This window comes from Myiozetetes cayanensis, unplaced genomic scaffold, assembly GCF_022539395.1.
Source record: "Myiozetetes cayanensis isolate MyiCay16 unplaced genomic scaffold, myiCay2020 scf92, whole genome shotgun sequence".
Lineage (NCBI taxonomy): Eukaryota > Metazoa > Chordata > Aves > Passeriformes > Tyrannidae > Myiozetetes > Myiozetetes cayanensis.
Window position 1 is genome coordinate 11,443 of NW_026088208.1, and position 17,489 is coordinate 28,931.

Consider the following 17,489-nt stretch of genomic DNA (forward strand, 5'->3'; position numbering starts at 1 on the left):
TCTGAATCCAGCTCTGTGTCCTCACCTTGCTCCTCTTGTCGTCCGCCCCCATCAGCACCCTCGTCCTGGAGAGATGGGGCCACTGAGCACTGGGAGAGCCCAGCCTGGAGACATCCCCATACCCATCACTCCCCTCTGATGCTCTCCCTGCCCTGCACTCCCTGCTGTCCCCGTGTCTCTGCCCCCTACCCTGAGTGGGAACAACCCCACCCCCAGCTCCCCTTTGGGCTCAGCCCACTTGGGGCAGTGCTCAAGGGCTGTGTTGCCATTGCCCTGCTCACACACAGCCCTGTGGAACTTCACAGAATTACCCCAGTATTCCAAGTTGGAAAGGCCCCACAAGGATCATCGAGTCCGACTCCTGAGCCTTCATTGGACCATCCTCCAGAGTCACACCATGTGCCCGGGAGTATCGTCCAAACACTTCTTGTACTTGCACCAAGCCAGCGGTGCTGAACCCCCACACAGGCACCTCCTGCTCCCAGACAGCAGCATCTCCAGCCTCTGGGTAAGGAGAGGGGATGCAGCCATCTCCTAAGTTATCCCAAACAGGGCATTCCCGTCAAACCTTGATGTCTGCCTCACCCCTCTGGGAGGATCTGTGGGCATGTGCTGGAAATTCCTGGAGGTGCTGCCATTCCTAGAGGAGGTTCATTTCAGCTGTTCCCCCCACTGTCCTGGTTTTAGCTCTCCTGAAGGAAACATTTGCTTGGAGTGGCCTCAAAACAAAAACGAAAGAGCACAAAACCAACGAAATAATCCTGTACCAAAAATCCTCCTCAAAAAAAGGAAATAGTCCAGGATTCCTCACTTTTTGGTGCAATTCCAATCACGGTCAGCAGGGGCCGCTGTTGGATCACCAGAGGAGCAGAACCTGCAGGGGCTCTCTGACAAGGGCGATTTTCGCCCCACGCAGCGAGAAGGGGAAGAGAAAGGTGGTTTTTCCTCATGCAACCCTAACTCTAACCCTAACCTTAACCCTAATTGTAACCTTATCCCTTACTTTAACCAAACGTTACCTAAACCCTAACCCTAACCCTAAACCCTAATCCTAAACCCTAACCCCAACCCTAACCCTAACCCTGAAAATAACCCTAACCCTATCCTTTACTCTAACCCAAACGTTATCTAAAACCTAACCCTAACCTAACCCTAAACTGTAACTCCTAACTCCTAACCCTAACCCTAACCCTAAAACATAAGTCTAAATGTAAGCTTAAACCTAACCCTAAACTGTAACCCCTAAACCCTAACCCTAAAACCTAAGCCTATGCCTAAGCCTAACCCTAACCCTAAACCCTTATCCTAAGCCAAACCCTAAACCCTAAACCTAACCCTAACCCTAACCCTAACCCTAACCCTAATGAAAGGGACATTGTTGACATCACTGGGGACAAATGTCATCACAGGGGATTGGTGAAAACAAAGAGACAGCTGTGATGTCACAGGGACATTGGTGACATCACATGGGGCATGAGTGACATCACAAGTACATGGCTAACGTCAGAGAGACATCAGTGACCTCACTGGGGATATTGATAACATCACAGAGGACAGTGGTGGCATCACAGGGACAATAATGATGTCATTGTGGACCAGTGACATCATAGGGGGCTGGTGAAAACAAAGGGACAACCGTGATGTCTCAGGGGACATCACTGACATAACAACAACACAGGTTACATCATAGAGGCAACAGTGACATCATCTAGGACACTGGTGACATCACAGGGGACAGTGGTGCCATCACAGGGATGTCGATGACATCACTGAGGACCAGTGACATCACAGGTGACTGGTGAAAACAAGGGGACAGCCATGATGTCACTGGGACACTGGTGACTTTACAGGGACAGGGTTGACATCACAGAGACACCAGTGACTTGATCGGGGACATTGCTGGCATCACAGGGGACATCGGTGACATCACAGAGACAAGGTGCCACTGCTGGGGACAGTGGTGACACCACAGGGACAGCTGTGATGTCACAGGGAAATCAGTGACACCAAATAGGACATTGGTGACTTCAAAAGGGCGGCGAAAATTACGGAGACAACAATGACATCATCGAGGATATTGGTGACATCACAGGGAACAGTGGTGACATCACAGTGACATAGATGACATCAATGGGGACCAGTAAAATCACAAGGGATTGCTGACAACAAAGGGAAAGCAGTGATGTCACAGGGACATTGTTGACATCACAGGGGACAGTGATGACATCACAGAGACACCAGTGACATTAACGGGAACATCTTTGATATCACAGGAGACATCGGTGACTTCACAAGGTCAGGGATGACATCACAGAGACACCAGTGACATTATCGGTGTCAGTGGTGACATCACAGAGGATAGTGTTGACATCACAGAGACATGGGTGACATCACTGGGGTCATTGGTGACTTCAAAAAGGCAGGGGTGACACCACAGAGACACCAATGACATCACAGGGGTGACATCACAGGGGATGGTGGTGACATCACAGGGACATGGGTGACATCACTAGGGACCAGTTACATCACAGGGGACTGGTGACAACAAATGACAGCTGTGATGTCACAGAGAGATCACTGAAATCACAGGGGACATCAGTGGCTGCACAACAACAGTGTTGACATCACAGAGACACCAGTGACATCATTTGGGACCAGTGACATCACATGGGACTGTTGACAACAAAGGGACAACCCTGATGTCACGGGGACATCGGTGTCTTCACAAGGAAAGGGTTGACATTATAGAGACACCAATGACATCATCAGGGACATTGTTGATGTCACAGGGGACAGTGGTGACATCACAGGTACAAAGGATACATCATTGGGGAACAGTGACATCACAGGGGACTGATAAGAACAAAGGGACAGCAGTGATGTCACAGGCACATCAGTGACATTACTGGGACATGGTGCCACTTCTGGGGCAGTGCTGACACTACAGAGACAATAGAGACATTTGTGACATCAACGGGGACATTGTTGATTCACAAGGCAAGGGGTGACATCACAGAGACACCAGTGACATTATCGGTGTCACTGGTGACATCACAGGGGAAAGTAGTGACATCACAGGGACATAGGTGACATCACTGGTGTCGTGGTTTTGCCCACCAGCCCATCCCCGGGGCTGAGGATGGTTTTGTCCAGGTGATTTCCGGACAAAAAGCCAATCAAAAAGTTTAGTGACGCCTTTGCTAATTACATATTAAACGGAAGAGAAGATTTATTGTGCAGTTGAAATTAGGGGCCGCAGCCATGTAGGAGGCGGCGGGTCCGGGAAGGGCCAGGCCCCCTCCTCCCCCGTCTTGGGCCGGGGGCAAGTGTAGCACTGAAGCCCTCCTTTCTCTCTTGTAAGAGAGTGAAGAAAAAAAACTTTAGAAAGACTGACTACTTGGACAAGAAACCGCTGTGGAAGAATTCCAGCCGAGAGATAACGGAGTCTCCAAGGTCAAAGCTGGCAACTGAAGCTGCAGCAAGAGAAGTAAAGTGCGAAAAGGGGGGGCTTGCTTCTTCCCCCCCCCTTTCGCTCTCTCCCTTCAGCAGGAAAAAAAAGACTAAAAAAATAATCCCTGCTACCTTGTAGAAGTTTGTTGGGGTGAGGAGACCCCCGTGCTTCTTGTGGAAGAGCTTACACTGGAGTAAGTTGATGCATGAAGAAGCCGAGACTTCATGAGAGACCTGAGGTGAGGCAGAGTCCTGTTGAAGATTTTGTAACCCTGAGGGAAACCCACGCTGGAGTGAGACGGCTCAGGTGGGATGTTGGGATCCGTGGGTGTGTGGGATCCGTGCTACTGTAGAAAATTTGTAACCTTGAGAAAACCTCACGCTGTAGCAAGAACGGTTCAGGTGAGATGTGGGAATCCAAGTAAGGAATCCATGCTAGACCCATGCTGAGAGGTCTGTCAAGGACTGTTCTCCCATGGGAAGGGACCTCCATAAGGAAAACAGGGGTGGACTTACAAGCCATTATCCCCTGTAACCCTGTGGAAGAAGATCCATGGTAGGCAAGTGTCCCCTTGCAAGTCCATGGAAGAGAAGACCCTTCAGGACCTGGGTAACCCCCAGCCTTTGGTCTTAGCCCAGGGCGGGGTAGGCCCAGCCCTGGAGGCTGACACAGAGAAGGAAAAAAAGAGTTCCAGCTGCGACAAAGGTGCTGCAGAGTTACTGAAGAGAGAGAGAGCTGGAACTCCGAGAATGGAGAAAAAAACTGCTTTTCCTCCTTGGACTGATATAAAAAGGGGGGAGGAGTATTTCTGTAAATACTTAGTACTTTTACTTAAGTAAAATTATTGTAGATGTAATTCTTTAGTAGCTTTTATTTTGATTTTGCTAATAATAAATGTTCATACTATTTTCCCCAAATCCAGTCTGTTTTGTCTGCATAAACCTTCTCTCAACTAATAGTAATTGGGGGGGGGGTGTGAAAGCAAATTAACCCAGAGCAAAACCACGACACAGAGTCCCAGTGGCCCCTTGATTCCCTGAGGTTTGGAAATGTCACAATGGCCCCTTGATTCCACACGGTTCCATCCTGTCCTGAAATTGCTTGGGTTCCATGAGCCCTTGCAGTGCCACACTGGACCCTGTTTCTCCAGGGGAAGAGGGTCAGCATAAGACACACAGACACCAGCTCTGAGGAACAAGGGTGCAATTTCTCCACCCAAAGCCTGGTCAGGGCCTAAGGGGCAAACCAAGGGACTCAATGTGCACCACCTACTGCCAAACAAGGCCAGACATCGACTGCCATGGCCTTGACCAGGATCTAAACACAGAAAGATAAATACATTCATATTTCACACATATCACAATCGTACATATTTTATTAATGAACAAATACAAATATTTTCCACTAATGAGTGGATACAAATATATCTTACACAGATACAACCCTATCCCACTACAGATTTCACTGATGCTCTTACACAGTTTTAGCTCCTGAGCGGATCCATGGAGAAATAGAACATTAAGTTGGAAGGTTCATCCAGAGGCCAACTTTGGCTCAGGGGATGTTGTTCAGGCCTCAGTACTTCAGCTGCAGAGCCCTGTGGAACCAAGGGGCCATTGTGACACTGTGGGGCCTCGTGGAACCAAAGGAACCCTGTGATACTGTGGAACTTCATGGAGATAAAGGAACCCCGGGACACTGTGGAACCTCATGGAATCAAGGGGCCACTATGACATTGCAGGGCTTCTTGGAATCAAGGGGCCCTTGTGACACTGTGGAACCTCATGGAACCAAAGGAACCCTGGGAAACTGTGGAACCTCATGGGGTCATCAGGGCAACTGGGATGCTGTGGAACCGCATGGAATAAAAGGGTTTAATTGTGACACTGTGGGGACTCCTGGAACCAAAGGGACCCTGGACCTGTGACTGATGGACACTCGAGGACCATTATCCTGACTGAATCTGGACTCTAATGGGCACCAACACAGGATCAGTTCCTCATGGATATTTCCCACATTCTGAACTACACTTGTCATTGTATAAGTTTGTGATTTTAGCTTCTCTAAAAACCTTGGATGTTCAAGTATATCCTCAGCAGACAGAAAACTGGGTGTATGTCCAAATGTGAGAGAAGGAGCTGCTCAAGCAGAAGTGGGAAGGACTTTTGTCTCCCAACATGGCTGTGGAAGCTCTGGGAGGAGACTCCCAAATTCCCTGTGTGGGAATAAAACAGCTCTGGACAAAGAGGAACCAACTGTCCTGGACAGTGCAGTGAACAAGAAATCTGCTGCAGTTAAAGCTGCAACACAATAAGAACCTCTAAAGTGAAAATCATGAAATATTTTTTTTATATTTATAGGCCAATATTTCTAGTATTGCAGAGTGGTTATTTACTCCTGGATTAGCCAGCTGTCCTAACAGGGCCTTGAAACTAATAGTGATAAAAGAAAGCAAAGAGACCAAAGTCCCTTTTCCCAAGGGCCACTCCAATAGAACACACCCAGAGCAAACACCACGTGAGCCTTGGAAGAGAAGCTCACCCAGAAAGCCAACGCAGGCTGTGACACTGAGAACAAACAGCAGGAACTGCTGGATTTGTTCTCCGTTTCCCACTCATTCCAATGAAAGCATTCAAATGATGGGACTTCCAACAGCAAACATATTGTCCAGTGGTCTCCCTCCAACTGGAGTGATGCTCCTTTTAGAAGGAAAAGAAGCCCAAACTCTCAGAGAGCCACAAATGCTCTTCCTGGTAGCTCCCCTGGGGTTAAGTGAGAGATCTGCCTGCTGTCTCCTATGGTGGTTTATATCAATCTCTTCTTAATGCTTATTTCTTTGGCTGGTTTTGATAGAATTGCTTTAATAGAATTGCTTTGATACACTGCACTGTACTACTTTATGCTATATTATACCCTACTAGTAGGTTTTTAGTCTTTCCCCCCTGTAGTAAATCATTCTGATTAAGATTTTTCATCTGTTTTCAGTTGTCTGTTCATTTGTCATAATAAATAATTCATTTTATATAAACACCTCTGATCTGCCATCATTAAAACCTGCAAGACAAAGTGATTTAATCACACCTCTGTAATTCCTTAAATTTAAACCGTTGACACAGCCCGAGGCTAAGATTGGATCCAGCCACACTCAGGCTCCTCTCTGAGAAGGAATTTAGAAAGCCAGGGGATCCTTTCTGTACCTTGTGGACTCACCAGCAGTTGAGCTTCTTTAAAGGCTTTGTCTAAGCCTTCTGCTCCCACCCAGGACACCCCCACACTCACACACCCCCTGACCCTGCAGTCCAGCCGCTCCAGTCGCTCCGTTGCCAGCACTGTTGACATGGGGGCTGTTTGATGCCCTGGTCCTCCTGCAGTTGCTGCACTCACACCCCCACACTCACCAGATCTTGCAGAGACAAATTGGCTCACACAGGAGTTAGAAATTAAGTTTAATGAGAAGACAGAACAGACTACACTGGTTGGGGTCCTCCCCTCAACTTCCCTCAAGCCCTGTGCTATCCAAAACTGCTCTTCCCCTGCATCCCAGAATGTGTCCTACACTCCAAGGCAGCAATCCCCCTAGTTCAAATGGTGATCTGCTCTGAGTGCCTTAGGGCTTTCAAACCTGGACAACAGGGCTGATGGCTCTGCCAGGGCAGCCCTGGAAGGAGCTGGGACATGGTGTCCCTTTCTCAGGAGCCCGTAATTTGGGTTGTCCCTTGCCACTGTTCCTCTGTGCTCTCTCTGTTTGGAGATGGATTCCTGGTGAGCTGATGGCTCTGCAGGGATGGAGCAGCCAGGGCAGAGCATTAACTGCCCTGTTACTCCTCCTACCACTGTTAGTGCCCCATCTGGGTGTGCAGATGAGCTTCTTATCACTTAACCTGACACGAGCTGACAAGAGCATAAATCTCCCGAGGCCTCCACGTTTGGAGGTTACAAACATATGCCCTGGTATTGTTTAACATGTGAGAGCAGATCCTTGGAATTTATGTCCAGAAATGCATCATGATTAGGGGAAGAGCTCTGCTCTTGTCCTGGCAATGCATTTGTTCAGTGCCAGTATCACAGCCTTGTTCCTAAGGATTTAAGAATGGGTACAGCACTGTGTTCAGCAAAGCTACAATTCTGTTGGTCTTTGAGGAAGCATCTGTTGAAGGACACGTGTAGAGAGCAATGCAGCACCCATATGCAATGGATAAGGTGATGAGATGGGAAGAACAGGTAGTAAAAGCTTTTTTCTTCCTCCCAGAAACTGCTGGAAGCTGCAGAATACAGAAAAGGATGCAGGTGTAAAATGCCAGATTTAAAGCCAAGGAGCCCAGCACGACACATGATATGAAAGCAGTGTCTATTTTCCAAAGCAGGTTGGTGTCAGAGCAGGACAGTTGGAATAAGGGGGAGTTGTCACAAAGAAAATGGGGGATCCTGTTGGAGCCACAGAAGGACAGCTGAGAGAGGAAGAGCAGGCGGTAGCTCTGGAGGGTGAAGCCGATGACCCAGGCAGCAACAACCAGGCAGAGGCAGAGCTGAGGCTGCATGGTGGCAGCGTAGTGCAGGGGTTGACAGATGGCAACACAGCGGTCAAAGGACATGACAATGAGCAGGACACACTCTGTGCCACCCAGGGCAAAATAGAAATAGGATTGGGCAAAGCAGCTACTCAGGGAGATGGTTTTCTGATCAGAACTCAGGATGCTTGTGGAGGATGTAAACCAGATTTCCAGGAAGGCCAGGTTGCTAATGAAAAAGTACATGGGGGTTTGCAGGTGGTGATCCACACGCACGAGGAAAATGATGATTGCATTCCCTGTCACTGTTGTCAGGTACATGAACAGAAGGATCACAGAGAGAAACAGCTGCAGCCTTTGATCAAGCTCTGGGAAACCCTCTAGGATGAACTCAGTAACTGCTGTTTCATTTGCTGGTCCCATGCTGAATTTCAGTTCCTCCTGCTGAGACAGGAACGTGGCAAAACCCAGGGTGATAATTTCACAGTCTGGACAAAATGTCCTTCCCTGTCTGCTCCTTTCTTTTCCTGCAGTCTTCCTGTATAGCACAGAGAATGTCCTTCCAGCAATTCTCACCCCCTGATTTTTCTGTTTCACATTTCACTTGGAGTCCTCAGGGATTTTGTTGTCTTGTTTCCACTTTTTCTTTCACCAGAGCAGAGGATTCTAAAGAGGCTGTTGGCTATTTCACCCCATTCCTGGGAAATTCCAAGCTCACTCACACCTATTGCAAACATCTGTCACACCTATGTGCCAAAAACCTCTCTTCTATTGCACAAATGCTAACCCATGAAATCACATCCACTCTGTATGTTTAGAGCTCTTGTTTCTACTTTTCAGTGTTTGCCTCTTGCACTGGGAATCCCCTAGAATCTGTTGATTTCAAAATAATCAATATCAAGTATTTTGCAGTCCCCTGCTTTCTGCCACAGTTTCTTGCTTTCTGGTTCTTCAGGAAAAGAGAGGGGAGGGCAGAATAGGGACCAAGTACAATTTGCCTTTTTAGTCCTCTAAATGATGAGCAGCATTTGTTATGGATCCACACAGGGTGTCACAGAGTCCCACCTCACACCCATCTGCACAAAAAGGCACTTCTTTCCATACAGTTGCTCGTTGCTTTTGCTCTCAAAGGTTCCCAACCAAAAGGCAGAGCAAGAGAACAGTGCCAGGAAGAGATTTGTAAGCTTTCTTTTGCCTGCCAATTTTAGACTGGGAGAACCCAGCCTGCAGAGCCTTCTCTTGTCTCCACTGACTATAGAGGGAGCCTGGAGAAAACAAGTTCCCAGGAGTGTCTGCAGGGGAGTAGATGAAACTCACTGTTCGAGTCTCAAATCTCTGATTAATTAAAAGTTGTTATGCTTTTAAATAAAAATTCCCAGTTCACAGAACGAAGCAGGAGAAAAAAGTGTGCAATAGAGATGAGCCTTTTTCCCTTCATCCTTCGATTTTGTTTTTAGGCAGAGAGGAGCAGAGCCCGTGACTCCAAAAATAGGGTGATTGGAAATGCCGGGGGGGAGAAGTTCTGAGATCAACTGGCATCCAGCCTTCCACCCATCCCCAGCACGTCAAGCAGACCACGGCACAAAGTGCCATGTCCAGTCTTTCCTTAAACACCTCCAGGGACGGTGACTCCACCGCCTCCCTGGGCAGCCCATGTCAATACCTAATCCCTGTTTCTGTCCAAAAATTCCTGCTCCTGCCCCTGACAAACATCCCCTGACAGGCAGGTCCTCCTGTCCTCTTGTCCTATCACCTGTTGCCTCGCAGAAGAGGCTGAGCCCACCTGGTTCCACCCTCCTGTCAGGAAGTTGTGGACAGTGAGCAGGTCAGCCTCGAGCCTCCTCTTCTCCAGGTTGAAGAACCCCAGCTCCCTCAGCTGCTCCTCACAGGACATGCACTTGCCCAGCTCCATTGCCCTGCTCTCGGTCCACTCCAGTCCCTCAATGTTCTTCCTGAATTGAGGGGCCCAGAACTGGACACAGCACTCCAGGTGTGGCCTCAGCAGTGCCCAGTCCAGCAGAAGAATCCCTGCCCTGCTCCTGCTGGCCCCACTATTTCTGATCCAGGCCAGGATGCCCTTGGCCTTCTTGCCCACCTGGGCATCAGCTGGCTCAGGTTCAGCCTCTGTTGACCAGCACCCCCAGGGCCTTTCCCACTCCCAGGGACCCTTTGCAGCTACTCTGCCCCCAACCTCAAGCTGCAGGGGGTTATTTTGGCCAGAGGCACCAAAGGCACCAAAGACACTCTTGAACCTCATGCCCACGGTCTCGGCCCAGAGATCCAACCTGTCCAGGTCCCTCTGCACAGCCTTCCTACCCTCCAGCACATCGACACTGCAACCCAACTTGGGGTCATCTGCCCATTTGCTCACAGAAGACTCAATCCCCTCATGCAGATCCCCAAGAAAAATATGAAACAGGACTGGACTTGTTGCTGAACAAGTTCCATTTCTTGTCAAAGGAGCCCACGCAGCAGTGGGGAGAAACTGTTGGCAGGAGAGTGAATCAGTGAAATAGTTAATGGATGATGAAAAAGTTCTGGACCATGTCTGTTGGTTAGAAAACCAAATTAAAAGTTTAAGGCCTGGCATAATTCAGAGACCTGGGAGAGAAATCTGGTTTTGAGATCTGGACACCAAGAATGCAGAAATTTTAAACCACAAAGTCACTTAGAGAAACCAGAGATGAAGAACAAACTAACACAGACAATTACTGAGACTGCCTATCTAAGGAAAAGAAAAACAAAAACTGTGGACTATCATGCAAAGTGAGAAATCCATGGCCAATAGAAGAGAGAATAAGAATTAATGCAGAGAACTACAGAACTTGTCAGCCAATGGACACAAATTCCTTTGTTTGTTAAAATATATATATTTTAGCTATAAAGAGTTCAAAATTTTGAGAACTGATGCCCATGTGTTAGAGAGCAATCCCCATGTCCCCTCTGCGCTGAATAAAGTAAGGTCAACTCTCCACCCTGACCATCTGATTAGAGAGTTTATTCCCCAGTTTTCAGTGACAGTCTCTGGGGACCCAGATGAGACAAAGCAACACCAGCACGGCAGACCAGAGGAATTATTGGCCCTACAGCCGATACCAAAGGAGTTTCATGGAGATCTTCCAATTCCCTGGTCTGGAGAGTTCTCCACGCCTTCTTTTCTGGGAAAAAGAACAAGACATTAATTTAGGGTGCATGATTTTAAGATATTTTGCCTGTGCATAAGGCACACCAATGAGAAGGACTCAGTGTGAGGCTGAGAGGTTTCTGTCATGGTTTGTGGATTTGGGTAAGATTGGGAGATATTTATGGGATGCCCATAAAACCTTGGCTTTGGGAAAGGATGGGGAAGGAGTTAAAAGGTGGTTTTGCCTGTGGTGTTAAACATGGGAGAGGGTCTATCTTCACAATTCCCAAGAGAAGAGATGGCAGAAAGCTGCCCTGCAGGTTGTATTTGAAGGAAGAGGAAAAGAGACCGAGGGGAAGGGGTTTCTTTCCTGGAGGGCAGGGCTGTCGTTCACTTGCAGGAGCCCCGCGCTGGAATTGTCAGTCCGACTGCCAAATTGGAATCTGGACAAAGATTCCTGCCAGACAAAAGGTGGCAGGACAGAAAGCTCTTGCTGCCCATGGAGTGCCCAGGGTGGCCCACCAACTGCACCTGAAACCCGAAGGTTACAGGCTTTCTTTCCTGGGGGAAAGGCCGTGACTTCCCAAAGAGTCCCATGGCAGATGGGTGGGGCTGCACTGTGGGGGTGTGGGGCGTTGGTTCTTTGGTTTCCAGGGGCTATTCCAGAATGGAGAGGATGGGCTGGGACATCATAAAGGGGCACATGGGTGGGGCTGCATTCTGACCTTGTGGGGTGTTGGTTCTTTGGTTGCCAAGGGCTATTCCGGAATGGAGAGGGAAGGCTGTGACATCACAAAAGGACCTCAAGGACATGGCTTGGATTAGTGGGTTGACCCTGGCTGGATTTCAAACACTCACTAAAGCTGCCACCTCCCCCTCCCTCTGCAACTCCACAGAGGAGAGAAAAAAAACAGCTGAGGATTCCTGAGTAGAGATAAGGGTCTGGAGAAAGTCACTTCCTAATGGGCAAAAAAGACTCAAAGTAGGGATAGTACCTAAATTTATTCCTAACAGGATAAAAGCCAAAGAGTGAGAAATAAAAGTCTTAAAAACACCTTCCCCCCACCCCTCCTTCCTTCTCAGCTATCCCTCCTCCCCCCAGCGGTGCAGGGGGACGGCAATGGGGGTTACAGTCAGTTGTTGTTTCTGTCACTGCTCAGGGAGAGGAGTTGGATCCTTCTCTGCTCCCGTGGGGTCCCTCCCATGGGAGACAGTCCTGGATGGACCTCTGCAGTGAGTCCATCCCTCAGGCAGCAGCTCTTCCCACCCTGCTGTCCTGTGGGTCCCTCCTCCATGGGGTCAGTCCTTCAGGGATGAGCTGACCCGGCATGGGTCCCCCACAGGGGCCACGAGTCCTGCTGGGAAAAACCTGCTCCAGCCTGGGCTTCCCTCTGCATGGGCTGCAGGTCCCTGCCAGGACCTGCTCCATCCTGGGCCTGCCCCGGGGTCACAGCCTCCTTCCTGCATCCCCCTGCTCCAGCGTGGGAGCCTCCAGGGGCTGCAGGGGGGTCTCTGCACCCCGATGCTCCCCCAGGGGCTGCAAGGCCTGGAGCACCTCCTGCCCCTCCTTCTGCACCCCCCTTGGGGTCTGCATTGCTGTTCCCACGTTCCCACTCCGCTCTTCCCTGGCTGCAATTCCTTCTGTCCCTAAATCTGTTATCCCAGAGCTGTTCCTGTTGCTCCCGATGGGCTCAGCCTTGGCCAGCGGCAGCAAGTCCGTCCTGGAGCAGCTGGCATTGGCTCCACGGGGCAGGGGAAGCTTCTGGCAGCTTCCAACAGAAGCCACCCCTGGAGCCCCCCCGCTACCAAAACCCATCCACAGAAACCCCTGACACCCAGTGACTTCCACTTGCCCCAGGATGGTCCCAGTTCCCATCAGTGTGATCCCAGTCACTCCCAGTTCATGCCAGTTGCCTCCAGCATGTACCCTGTCACTCCCATTTGCTTCCAGTACGATCCCAGTTGCTCCAGGTATGTTCCCAGTTGGCTTCCAGCATGGCCCCACTGGCTCCCAGTTCCCCCCTGCAGTAGTTCCAGTCACTCCCAGTTTGATCCTGGTCCCTTACAGTCACTCCCACTATGATCCCAGTATGGCGCTGGTCACTCCCACTGTGATCCCAGTCACTCCCAGTCACTCCCAGTAGGGTCCCAGTTGCCCCCAAGGTGGTCCCAGTTGCTCCCAGCACCCCCAGGATGATTCCTTTCCCTATCAGGGACTCCCAGTCTGAGTCCAGGATGGCCCCAGGCACTGTCAGTCCCTGCCTGGACGATGCCATTTGCCCCCTGCATGGTCCCAGTTCCTCCCAGTATGATCCCAGTATGAGTCCAGTCATTCCCAATATGATCACCAGGAACTTCCAGACACTTCCAGTACGAATCCAGTTTGATCCCACTCATCCCCAGTATGGCTGCAGTCTCTCCCACACACTCCCAGTATTATTGCAGTCACTCCCAGTAAGAGCCCGGCAGGACCCCAGTAGGGGCCCAGCTGCTCCCAGTATGATCCCAGTTGCCCCCAGCAGGGTTCCAGTTGCTCCCCTTCACCCCTACTATGGTTCCAGTCACTCCCAGAATGATTTTAGTCACTCCCAGTATATCCCAGTTGCCTCCAGCATGCTCCCAGTCAGTCCCAGTATGATCCCAGTTGTCAGGGGTGGACCAAAAGAGGCCTACAGAGAGTGGAGAGAGATGCAAAAGAGCTACAAGGAAGGCTCAGAAGATGAGATCTCTCTCAAAGTCTCCTAGCAACTGCAGCTGCGCAGAACTGCTTGAGACCCAGCTACAAGGCCGCAGCCTTGCAGCCTTTGCAGATTCCCATGTCTCTGCCCCCAGGACAATCCTTCCATTCTTCCCTAAGCTCTCCCTTCCCCTGGTGTGACCAGACATATTCTATGCAGCCTATCCCTCCAAGTTCACTTATCACTAGCTCACGGGATTCGAGGTTCCCCAGCAAGAAACCCACCTCTATTCCTGAACCTTCTGTATCCCCCTGTATATAAACTGTCTTCTTGTTTTAATAAACGCCATTTTGTGGGTCACATACACTTGTGTGTGTGTGTGTCCTGTCTCCCATACAAGATGTGCCGCTGGGTCTGTCGCGGGACCGAACCCCACCCGCGATATGAACCTGTTGTCATAACCCAGGGTTGAGATTGGATCCAGCAGCCCCAGCACCCCACAGTAAGTTGGGACATCAGGGGACCACCCCCCTTTCCCAGCCTTCTGTTTCCCAAAGACCCCCATGGGACTGTCAGACCTGCCAGACCACCCCCCTTTTCCTACCTTTTCCCTGTTCCTTCCACTTTTCCATGGTCCCCTCAATCCCTCAGGATCACTCTGGGTATCCCAACCTCCACATTTTTCCCCTCCTCTCCCACCCCTTCCACATAATCCCCCGACTCCTCAACCCTCTCATGCTCAGTTTGGAGGTCCCACTCTGCCCTTTCCTCACTCTTCTGACCTCTCCCACCCTTTTCCCATGAACCTCAGTCCCCCTCTCCCTCCACTTTTTGGGGGTCCCACTCCCCTCCCACTCAGTTTGGGGTCCCACCACCCCTTTTATCCCCTCTGACCCCCCTTTTCCCACCGTCCTCCCCCTTCCCACCCCTCTCTCACCCGAGAGCTCCTCGCCTGCAGCTGGGGGGGCTCCCAGCACCACCAGTGCCCAGAGAAGCCCCCCCAGAAGAGGGGTATGGTGGGGTCCTTGGTGGGCTCTGAGTGTGTTTGGGGGTCCTTGAAGGGCTGTTGGGAAGTTTTTAAGGGTCCCAGCACCTTTTGGGGTGAGCTGGGTGCCTATTGAGGGGCTGGTGCCCTCCCAAAGCCCCCCCAGAGTGGGGTGACACGGAGGGAACACAGGGGGGTCCCCATTCCCGATCCATCCTGGGGCTGGTTCTGCCCCCCCAAACTCGGCTCCACCCCTTGGGATCCTCCAAATTCCCACCCTGTGCCCCCCAATAACCGGGACTGGGGAGAACTGGGAAGCTTTCCTGGGATCACTGGGAGCAGCCGGGTGGAGGCAGAGTGACAGCAGGGGAGGGGGGACACACGACCCCCCAAAATCCTCATAGACATGGGGGGGTCCAGGCTGTGCCCGAGGCCCTGGGGAGGGGCTGCGGCCGCCACCAGCTCAGGAGCTCTGTGGGGAGAGAAAAGGGGGTGACAGCGGGGTGGGGGGACAGGGGGGACACCGGGATACACCCAGAGCTGGACTGGACCCAGTGGGACCAGAACTGGGGCAACTGGGATCATAGTGGGAGCAGCTGGGCCCCTGCTGGGGTCATACTGGGATCATACTGGGAGTGACTGCAATAATACTGGGAGTGTGTGGGAGGGACTGCAGCCATACTGGGGATGAGAGGGATCGAACTGGTTTCATACTGGAAGTGTCTGGAAGTTCCTGGGATCATACTGGGAGTGACTGCGATCCTACTGGGATCATACTGGGATCAGACTAGGATAGTACTGGGAGCAGCTCGTTCTATGCTAGGGGCAACTGGGAGCTCTTAGGATCCCAGTGGGAGGAACTGGAAGCAACTGGGACCATGCCGGGTACAACTGGGATCATATTTGGAGCAACTTGGCCCACAGTGAAGGTGGCTGGGGTCATACTGAGAGTGACTGGGAGCATTCTGAGGGCAGTTGGGACCATGTTGGCCCAACTGGGATATACTGGGAGCAAGTGGGATCACGCTAGAGGTGACTGGGATCATACAGGGAGTGACTAGGACCACACTGGGGGTGACTGGGAGTGGCTGGGAGCAACTGGAATCATACTGGAAGCTACTGGGAGCAACTGGGCGTGAGTGGGGCCACACTGGGGGCGACTGGGATATACTGAGAGAGACCAGGAGTGACTGGGATCATACTGGGACTGAATGGGAGCAGGCTGAGGTCAACTGGGAGAGACTGGGAGTGACAGGGATCCTACTGGGAGGGACTGGAACTATAGTGGGGTGAGTGGGAGCAAGTGGGACCCTGCTGGGGGCAAATGGCTTTATACTGGGAGTGACGGGGAATGTCTGGGTTCATCCTGACTGTGACTGCCACCATAGAGGGTGTCACTGGGATCATACTGGAGTCATACTGGGAGGGACTGGGAGGGACTGCAACTACAGTGGGTTGACTGGGAGCAACTGGGACTGTGCAGGGAGTAACTTGGATCCTACTAGGAGAGACTGGGATCATACTGGGACTGACTGGGAGCATGCTGGAGGCAACTGGGCTATACCAGGAGTGGCTGAGGGTGACTGGGATCGATCTGGGAGTTACTGGAATCATAGTAGGGTGAAGGGGAGCAACTGGAACCATGCTGGGGGCAACTGGGATCATAGTGGGAGCAGCTGGGCCCCTCTTGGGGTCCTGCTGGGGTCATACTGGGAGTGACTGCAATAATACTGGGAGTGTGTGGGAGGGACTGCAGCCATACTGGGGATGAGTGGGATCAAACTGGATTTGTACTGGAAGTGTCTGGAAGTTCCTGGGATCATGCTGGAGGTGACTGGACTCATACTGGGAACAACTGGGACCATGCAGGGTGCGAATGGCTTCATCCAGGCAGTGCGTGCCAGAGCCTGGGGCCATACTGGGCTCAGACTGGGAGTCCCTGAGAGGGAAAGGAACCATCCTGGGGGGTTGGGAGCAACCGGGAGCACCTTGGGGGCAACTGGGATCCTACTGAGAGTGACTGGGATCATAGTGGGAGTGACCAGGACCATACTGGAACGATTCTGGGGGTGACTGTCAGTGCCCAGGATCATACTGGGAGTGACTGGAACTATGCAGGGGGTGACTGAGAGCAACTGGGAGTAACTGGGAGTGACAGGGTGCATGCTGGAGTCAACTGGGATAGACTGGGAGTGACTGGGATCACACTGATGGGAACTGGAAGCATTCTGAGGCAAATGGTAGTAACTGGGTATGACTACGAGCATGCTGAGGGCAACTGGGATATACTGGGAGAGTCAACCCCAGAGATACTGGGGGTGACTGGGACCACACTGGGAGTGACTTGGACCATTCAAGGGGCAACTGGGATTGACTGGGACCATGCTGGGGGAAGACTGGGACCATGCTTGGATTGACTGGATCTGTGCTGGAGGCAACTGGGAGCAGCTTGGCCCATGCTGGGGACAACTGGGCCCACAGTGAGGGTGACTGGGGTCATACTGGGAGGGACTGGGAGCATTCTGAGGGCAGTTGGGACCATGCGGGTGCAACTGGGATAAACTGGGAGCAAGTGGGATCATACAGGAGGTGACTGGGATCGTAGTGGGAACCACTGGGACCACACTGGAAGTGACTGGGAGTGTCTATGAGCAACTGGGATCATGCTGGAATCATGGCAAAGAGATTTCTTCCTTAAAATCCTCCTTTTGGCCAGAGAAGCCTCGCAGATGTTTCATGCGGT

The 17,489-nt window shown here is 51.3% G+C and overlaps 1 protein-coding gene across 1 annotated transcript; it reads right to left on the reverse strand.

The window, feature by feature from the left end:
- Positions 1-6,783: 6,783 nt before the first annotated feature.
- On the reverse strand, positions 6,784-8,813 carry LOC126653147 (olfactory receptor 6C3-like). Its single transcript, XM_050340673.1, is given in 2 exon segments — positions 6,784-7,530; positions 7,532-8,813. Coding segments are annotated over 2 exon segments (921 nt in total). The 5' UTR covers positions 8,383-8,813; the 3' UTR covers positions 6,784-7,460.
- Positions 8,814-17,489: the final 8,676 nt, after the last annotated feature.